Source organism: Telopea speciosissima, chromosome 11 (genome assembly GCF_018873765.1).
Source record: "Telopea speciosissima isolate NSW1024214 ecotype Mountain lineage chromosome 11, Tspe_v1, whole genome shotgun sequence".
Classification (NCBI taxonomy): domain Eukaryota; kingdom Viridiplantae; phylum Streptophyta; class Magnoliopsida; order Proteales; family Proteaceae; genus Telopea; species Telopea speciosissima.
The window spans coordinates 25,734,707-25,744,122 of NC_057926.1; the positions used below are offsets into that span (position 1 = coordinate 25,734,707).

The 9,416-nt window shown below is 46.1% G+C and overlaps 1 protein-coding gene across 1 annotated transcript; it reads left to right on the plus strand.

Annotated features, from left to right (window-relative positions):
* The first annotated feature begins 7,486 nt into the window (after nt 1–7,486).
* Nucleotides 7,487–7,867, plus strand: LOC122644894. Its single transcript, XM_043838263.1, has one exon. The coding sequence runs from the start codon at nt 7,487–7,489 to the stop codon at nt 7,865–7,867; it is 381 nt and encodes a 126-aa protein (XP_043694198.1).
* The last annotated feature ends 1,549 nt before the right edge of the window (nt 7,868–9,416 follow it).

The window sequence follows — 9,416 nt, forward strand, 5'->3', positions numbered from 1 at the left end:
AATGGATAGCTGGTGCACCGGTGAGATTCATGTCAACCACGCCGGGTGACACCCAATTTCGGTGAGTGGGTTTTGGGTGACTTTGTTGGGCTTGAATATACATATTAAGCAACCATGATCATGCTATTATATAAATATAATCATTATGCGCATTGCATTATTTATCTCAATTGTGACTGTTATGAATGTGTTATCGTTCTCACCATTGTATTTGGTGACGGTGTTGGGCGTGTCGGTACCGGGACCCTAATTCATTTAATTATGTAAACTGTTATATGCCATCCTGATCTGTATGTGTCATGTCGTGCTGGTATCCGGGTTGTTAAATTCGTGCCCAAACCTTAGCTTAGAGCCCAGTCTAACCGGTCTGGTAAAACTTGTGTAGAATCGGCAGCGGTGTACTCCAGGGAACTATGGGCAATGATACTCAAACTGTCCCACAAGATCGTTAACTTTGAGACTGGGAAGGTCGTCGAGGATAGGTTCATCGACAAGAACAGGGGGAAGTTTATCAACAAAGGAGTGTTCTTGGCGTACCCTCCGCAGGCGGACCCACAAGGCCCGACCCAATTCAATGTACCACTTTGGGATGATTGGCAGTAAGTCATTATTCTCATGCTCCATTTATAGCATAAATAATATTATGTATAGAAAATTGATTGGGCTTGGGTGTGTAGCACCCCTTTAATTTAAAGATAGAGATGGCATGTGGGCCTCATTAAGCTGAGGCCCAATGACTTGAACCTGAACCTAATATTTGGTGTCCAACCAAACAAACCTTAGAGCATTTAGGCCTAAGGACCAACACCCAGCCAAACATGCCCTAGTGACCTTTTGGAATAGATAAGGCTAAGGTCACTATTCCCATCTCATTCTAACCCTAAACCGATTTGGAGAGGAAAAGAAGAGAAGAGAAGAAGAGAAAGAAGGAGAGGAAGAGGGAAGAGAGGAGGGGAGGAGGATTTACTCACTCACCATCCCCATTTGGTAAGTCCCCCACCTAACCACCATCACTTCTCTCACCTCCATTAATCCCTACATTCTTGGATTTTGGGTGGTGTCCTACCATTAAAGGCTTCACCAATCTATTGGAGAAACCATTAATGGAAGGTACTAAAACCTCCTTGATGTGGTAAGTGAATGCTTCCATTCCCCCCATTTGGTGACCTAAGCCATCAATGCCAACTCTAGCTCAAGAATACATAAGCTAGGGTTCATTGATTTCAAATCTATAACCCATCTCATGTGAAAGCTTGGGTTTATAAACCCTCTTGATTAGGAGACCTAAAACCCTAGATTTGGGTGATAACTCTAACCATAATAGCATGGTATAACCCTAGGATATACCCATTTGAGCCATGAAACCAAAGCCCAAACCAAGTATTCAATGTAATCTTTTCTTTAAAACGGTAGATGCAGTCGGCTGAAAATGGTAGAAGCAACCCAAGTGCGCTTGTACCTTTTTCAGATATGCCTTTCTACCTTTTTCTCTTTGCCTAAAATTGGTAGAATGAAAATGGTAGAAGCAACCCAGAACCCTTCTACCGTTTTCAGAAATTGCTTCTACCGTTTTGCAATATTAACCTTTTTGAACTCCTATTGATTCCTATCATTTTGGGAACCTTAGTAGTAGCCTCTTGTGTGTCTTTTTGTGCATCTAGGGCACCCAAACACGGGGGTCGACTCATATTTTAGCACGCCAGATCACTCGCGACTTGATCGAACCGAATCCCAGGGTGAGGAAATCGAATACCCGAACCTATGTTTGAAACGTGTTATGCTTCATGGTTGTGGTTTACCTTTATTTACATGCATGAATGATTATTGAGAATGGTCGGTTAATGGGCCATGTGTTGTAAGGAATATGTTTATTGCAATGCTTGCATATTATATATATAGTAGGGTGCATTATACTTTCAATTCTTCTATTGCGATACGATGTTGGCATGAGAACATGTGGTGTGTGTGTTGAGATGGATAGCAATATGTGATGTGAATGAACATGGAAATGTGTGTCAAGAAAGTATGGATGTATAATAAACATGGTTATACATGAATATGGTATGTGTGAGAATGATGTGATCCAAGTGTTGTAGTGTGCGCCGGGCTTGGGATCGATAATTATACTGTGACTGTATGTGTGCGTGTAAAGCTAGAGGGAGCGAGATGATAGCGAGCCCGACGGAGGGACTATAGACTCGGCTTCTGGCTTACACGTATACATACCCCCTTCTAGGTATTAGATGTTGTTGGTTAGGTCGATATCGTACCCCGTGCTACGACCCTTGCCAACAAGGGTTTACGTGTTGGATAATCCCCCACGGGGACAACAGTGTGTACTGATTGAGGTGCTGGGAGTGGCGATTCCAACGTGAGGATCGAAACTGTGGCAGTGGGGTTAACTTTGGGGGTTTGCTGGGTAAACCAGTGTGTACCGATTGAGATGCTGGGATCGATGAGTCAGATTGAGGATCGGGATCGGCAGGCTCCCTGCACAACTCGGGTTTGACATCGCTGATAGGCCATCCGTGTGAGAGAGATGGAGGGCCGGGATGCTACCTAGGGCGATGCAGTAGTACTATACCTGACTTAGAGGTTAGAGTTAGGTGCACATGTAATCATTGTTTCATGCATCATAACATTATCATCCATGCATGTTGTAACCCTTTGCATGATTTGATTTACTCATTGGGCTCAGTGGAGCTCGCCCCTTGTGGAAACTTCTTTTTAGATGATGATGCAGGTATGGTGGAGCCAAGCGGCTCGGAGCCCATGGCCCCTGAGGGCAGCAGTGGCGAGGACTGGTGGACCCCTGAGGAAGGGGAGTATGGACTAGATTGCTACTGTGAGACTTGCTACTTAGGAGAGTAGCTTGTTGAGATACTGGGCCGGTGACCCCTTTTTGGAAATATTACTCTTGACTTAGATATTTACACCACCTTGTTTTTGGATATTTACTCTTATTGGATATTTACCATTTTACCATTTTGAGTCCCGTCATGAAGGATGTATTATTTATATACTATGTAATACATAAGTCCTGATGGGAGGATATCATGGTTTCGAGTACGTATGTGGCGGGTTGTTGAACAGGGATAAACATTGACCGTTATGTTATTTATATTATCATTTAGTTTTCGTTACTCTGATTTATCATATTATATTCTCTCCTGACCATTTATGTCTTATGCGGTGTGGACGAGTTAGCTTAACTACTGCATCTGTGATCCTGGCGGTAGTGCGGGAGCCTATTTGTATGCTCTGGTCACAAATTCCAATGATTTGGAATTCAGGGTGTGACAACCTGGTATCAGAGCGTGATGCTCTACCTTAAGCTAACTCGTGATCTGACCGATCCAATTTCCTCCATTATAGGGTTAGATAAAAGCATATAAGAACACATCCGATAATTAGAAAGCAATTGTTGGGAGTGACCCAAAATGACCTGCCTAGATCCCGGCTTGGGCGAGGGAACGATGCGCGCTGGCTGATGTGCAATAAGGAATTAAAGTTGCACCTTCCCTCACAAAGCGTCTTGTGAGGGATTGGCAAGCGCTTAATCCTACAATTGGTATTAGAGCAAGTGGTCGCGAGTTCGAGTCTCCCCGGTACCATGGGTGCTCTATTATTAGGCGTGCATTTAGGGGGGGATTATTGGGAGTGACCCAAAATACCCTGCCCAGATCCCGGCTTGGGCAAGGGATCGATGAGCGCTGGCTGGTGTACAATAAGGAATTAAAGTTGCACCTTCCCTCACAAGACATCTTTTGGGGGATTGGCAAGCGCTTAATCCTACAACAATTACAGAAATAAGGAGTTCCAAAATCATAAATAACAAACCGTGTTTGATCTGGGAAGATACCCAGATTCACCACTAAGCACTAAAAGACAAAGACTAGAAACACCGCAGTAGTCCTAGCTGTAAACGATGGATACTAGGCGCTGTGCGTATCGACCCGTGCAGTGCTGTAGCTAACGCGTTAAGTATCCCGCCTAGGGAGTACGTTCGCAAGAATGAAACTCAAAGGAATTGACGAGGGCCCGCACAAGCGGTGGAGCATGTGGTTTAATTCGATGCAAAGCGAAGAACCTTAATAGGGCTTGACATGCCGCGAATCCTCTTGAAAGAGAGGGGTGCCTTCGGGAACGCGGACACAGGTGGTGCATGGCTGTCGTCAGCTCGTGCCGTAAGGTGTTGGGTTAAGTCCCGCAATGAGCGCAACCCTCGTGTTTAGTTGCCACCGTTGAGTTTGGAACCCTAAACAGACTACCGGTGATAAGCCGAAGGAAGGTGAGAATGACGTCAAGTCATCATGCCCCTCATGCCCTGGGCGACACACATGCTACAATGGACGGGACAAAGGGTCGCGATCCCACGAGGGTGAGCTAACTCCAAAAACCCATCCTCAGTTCAGATTGCAGGCTGCAACTCGCCTGCATGAAGTTGGAATCGCTAGTAATCGCTGGTCAGCCATACGGCGGTGAATTCATTCCCGGGCCTTGTACACACCGCCCGTCACACTATGGGAGTTGGCCATGCCTGAAGTCGTTACCTTAACCGCAAGGAGGGGGATGCCGAAGGCAGGGCTAGTGACTGGAGTGAAGTCGTAACAAGGTAGCCGTACTGGAAGGTGCGGCTGGATCACCTCCTTTTTAGGGAGAGCTAATGCTTGTTGGGTATTTTGGTTTGACACTGCTTCACACCCAAAAAGAAGCGAGCTACGTCTGAGCTAAGCTTGGAGATGGAAGTCTTCTTTCATTTCTCGACAGTGAAGTAAGACCAAGCTCATGAGCTTATTATCCTAGGTCGAAACAAGTTGATAGGATCCCCCTTTTTACGTCCCCATGTCCCTCCCGTGTGGCGACATGGGGGCGCAAAAAGGAAAGAGAGGGATGGGGTTTCTCTCGCTTTTGGCATTGTGGGCCCCCAGTGGGAGGCCGCACGATGGGCTATTAGCTCAGTGGTAGAGCGCACCCCTGATAATTGCATCGTTGTGGCGACAAGAAAGAAACATGGTCAAACTATCATCACTGTGGTGCTGGCGGTGGTGGCGTATTAGGAGAACAAGCGCGCCTCGTACGATGCTCCATACGAACCACCCTGTCGTGCATGTTGCGGAACATGCCCCCGAACTCCGCTAGCTGGCCCTGGAAAGCATCTAGGCGCGAAGTGATGGTGGTCATCTGACCAGCAAGAAACCCAAGTGTAGGCTCAGCCACCTTGGAAGAAGTTACCTCCGCATCATGAGTGCCGACAAACTGTGAACGAGGACGTAAGCCACTCTGATGACTTGTCTGAGGCATAGACCCTCTAGTGTGATAACTGCCCTCCCCAGAGTGTCAATCACTCTGTGGAAGGACCTCCGTACTAGCCTGCTCCTGAATGCCCTGAGGATCGCCCGCCACCGACCTCGCACCTCCCTCATCCTCACCTTCCACCTCATCTCTTCCCTCGCTGCTCTCGCCACTGCTGCCCTCCTCTTCATTGTCCTCCTCTTCGCTATTATCGCTGGAGCCCACGTCAGTGTACACGGGATCCTCACCGCTAACTTCTCTTCCCCTCAATCTCATCCTACGGATGGCAGTCTTATAAAACCTCGTTGGTATCTCATCCAACACATCTTTCGCATCGAACTCCACCTTAAAGTGCACAAAAATGGCCGTGAGTAACCTCCCATAGGGAAGGTATCTCTCATTTTGCCTAGTAGCTTTGAAAGCCACGGTCCGGATGATCATGTTAGTAAGATTAAGGAGACGCCTAGTAAGCAAGTAATAGGCCACAAAGGAAGTCATCAACCCCGCTTCATCGAGATGACGTACTGCAGGCAACAAGTTCGCCTGCACTAACCGAGTAAACACCCTAACAGTGGGATGGTAAATAGAGTAGTTGAAACTTTCATTTCTATTAACTTGTCTCAGGGACCCACTAATGGTGGTGTGCTCTTTCAGAGTAAGGTGCAATGCGCTTTCCCGCCCAGGTGGGTAATAAGTCATCTCACCTTCATTGGAGACCCCGATAATGGTAGCCAATTGCGCAGAGGTGAAGGAAATATTCTTACCCTTGACCCTGCTACGAATGCGCAATGTTCCATCATTCCGTTCTTCCGAGCTGAGATTTACATAGAAATATCACACAAGATCTGGAAATGCGTCATGAGGATATGCAAGTATAGAAGTCCATCCTTGGGCGGCAAACCTCTCCTGAACCTTGAATGAGGACAGGTGACTTGTGTAGAAATCCCTCTCACTCAACATAGTCTTGTTTACACAACTAGCCATCCTATGCGCATGCTCCCAAGATTGAAATAGAGCTTCGTCATATGGTTGTGGGGGTAGAATTCTACCCCTACCTCTCCCTCCTTCTTATGCCCTGCCTCTGTGTCTTCATCTGCCACGACCTCTACCGATAGCCCTTGGAGGCATGTTGGATACCTACACATCAAAGAGAATAGGAAATAAGAACAAAAAAAAAAAAACCTTCTACCGTTTTGCCTCTGCCAGTAAAAGGTAGAAGAAAAACGGTGGGAACATGAATTACCCTTCTACCATTTTGGCCCAAATGTATCTACAGTTTTTCCACTGTCCAAAAAAGGTAGAAGCAAAATGGTAGGAATAGTGGTTAACCCTTCTACTATTTTGTATTAAGTGTATCTACCGTTTTATGTTTTGATTGGTTTCTTGTTGGGCTTTGTTGGCACATGTTTGTGGCGCCTACTCCCCCTTGCTTCGGCAACCCTATGCCAATAAAATGACTTATATACCCCTCCTTTAATGCATTAACCTTACTACATTGTACATCACTAACGATGCATGTGTTTGGAAACAAAATTTAACATGGTCAGACCTAGGGTTATTTTGGGAATTTTGTTCCTTCTTGTGGAGTTTTCATGAGTAATTAATGCCACATTGTGATGATTCTAACAATTCTAAATTGTTTCCTTTAGGGCATAGTGATGGTTCTAACTCGGAGTAGTTCCGAGACTGTTGCCAATCTAGGGCAAGATTCAGCCGAGAGCACGGATCCGCTAACTTACCACCTCCGACAGCTCTTCCACCTCGACCTGACCCGCATGCCATCGGGGGTTACGGCATGTCTATTCCTCCTCCCTTAGGGCCGAGATTGTCAGTTTGTGAGGTCACCAATCTAGTGAGTAACATTCTCAAAGAATTTTGAACGGAATAACGATAGTTTATGGAGACCATGGTTACACAATCAGAATTGCGTTAAGAGCGCGTCTTGACCCAACTAGGGGCCCGGTTCCAAGCACTGTTGATCGATCAAGTGCCTCGGGCTCAAAACACACCTCTTCCACCTGGGGCTGCTATACCACCTCCACAGGCATACACTCCACCTCCTCATGGATATCAGGCCTCGCACGTGGTAAACCCCATGGTACCAATTGTGGAGAGATTTCAAAAGTTGAAGCCCAAGAACTTTGCCGGGGCCACAAGTGATTTACTCCTCTCCTCCAAGTGGGTGTAACAGATGGAGAAAATATTTGATTTATTGGGCTGCACCGATGAACAGAGGATAACTTGTGCCGGCTTCCAACTTGAAGGGGAAGCCGAAGCTTGGTGGAAATACGAGCACGAAACTCTCATGACCATCTATCCCAAGCTTTCGTGGGATCAATTCAAGGTGGCGTTTTATGAGAACTATTTTCCTAAGAACTTCAGGGAGAAGAAAGAGGCTGAGTTTATGTCCCTCGTTCAAGGAATGAAGTCGGTGATAGAGTACCAACAGAAGTATGAAGAATTGCACTACTTCACACCTCCTCATCTTTGGGACGACCAAGGGAAGGCAAGTAGATTTGAGAGGGGTCTGAGGAACAGTATTGGGGCCATAGTGGTGACTCAAGGCCTTTAGAGGTACGCGAATGTGGTCCAGATGGCCAAGACAGTCGAGGACCGACAGAGAGATACCTTCCACACGCAGTCTAGTTCTGAGAAACGATCCATGTCATATCAAGGAAGTCAAGGGTCCAGTAAATTTCACAAGCCCTACTATGCCAACCCCGCACCATTCTAGTTCAAGAGATCTGAGGTGCCCCAGCCATCATGCACGACCCAGTCTTCTGCTTCTTCACAGACTACAGTCCCTATTCGATGCTTCGCTTGTCAGCAATACAGGCACATTTCTAGAAACTACCCCCAGAGGAGAGTTGATGTGCCTCAGCCGACATCTTCACGGCCACCTCCACCCCACCCAGTTGGTCGTGCCTTTCAGCCTCACCCAGGCAATAGAGTACTTGGGCAAGTGTTCACAATTACCAACTCTGTGACAGAGAGTGCACCAGGAGTGGTAACGGGTTTAATATCCACCTTATCCAAAATTTATGCTTGTATTACTAGTTTCATGCATGCATACTATAGAATTAATTTAAATTATGTGTCAGGTACTTTAACTATTGCTAATTCCCCTGCACATGTGTTTTTTGACTTTGGAGCATCCCACTCGTTTGTATCCCCCACCTTTGCTAAGAAGATGTGCATCGACCCAAAAGATTTGACTTAAGGGTTGGCAGTTAGTACACCTACAGGCAGTGTAGTACAACTAGATATAGTTTATGAGCCCTGTACGATGGAAGTATGTGGTAGGAAGACAACGGCACGCCTCATCAAACTTGACATGATTGACTTTGATGTCATCCTCAGAATGGATTGGTTGGCAGACTACCAAGCAAATGTAGTGTGTGCCAAGAAACGGATTATCTTCAAACTAGAGAAGGGGAAGAAGTTTACATTTGTAGGGGACCAGAAGAGACAAAAGAAGTTAGTGTTTTCCTCCCTTCAAGTGCGGAGGTTAATGGATTTGGGCTGTCAAGGTTACCTTACTTCAGTGATGGACTTGGAAGCAGCGGTCAAACCTTTGATTGAAATTGATGTGGTGAACGAATACCCTGATGTTTTCCCAGAAGATCTGATAGAGTTACCCCCAGATCGGGAAATAGAATTCATGATTGACTTGGTTTCGGGTGCGGCACCAGTGTCCAAGGCACCATATAGGATGGCCCCTACGGAGTTGAAGGAGTTGTAGACTCAGTTACAGGATCTGTTAAAGAAAGGTTTTATCCGGCCCAGCATGTCTCCATGGGGTGCACTGGTCCTTTTTGTTACGAAAAAGGATGGTAGTATGCGGATGTGCATCAATTACTGGGAGCTTAATAAGCTAACCATCAAGAACCGGTATCCACTACCAAGGATAGATGACCTTTTTTATCAGCTGCAAAGAGCAGAAGTCTTTTCTAAGATTGATTTGAGATCTGGTTATCACCAACTCAAGATCAGGGAGAGTGACATTAGCAAGACTGCTTTTTGATCTAGGTATGGGGATTATGAATTCCTAGTTATGTCTTTTGGGTTGACAAATGCCCCAGCTGCATTCATGGAGCTAATGAATAGAGTCTTCCAAGATG

Coding starts and splice junctions, on each gene's coding strand:
- LOC122644894 (XM_043838263.1), top strand. CDS start 7,487: ATGGAGAAAATATTTGATTTATTGGGCTGCACCGATGAACAGAGGATA.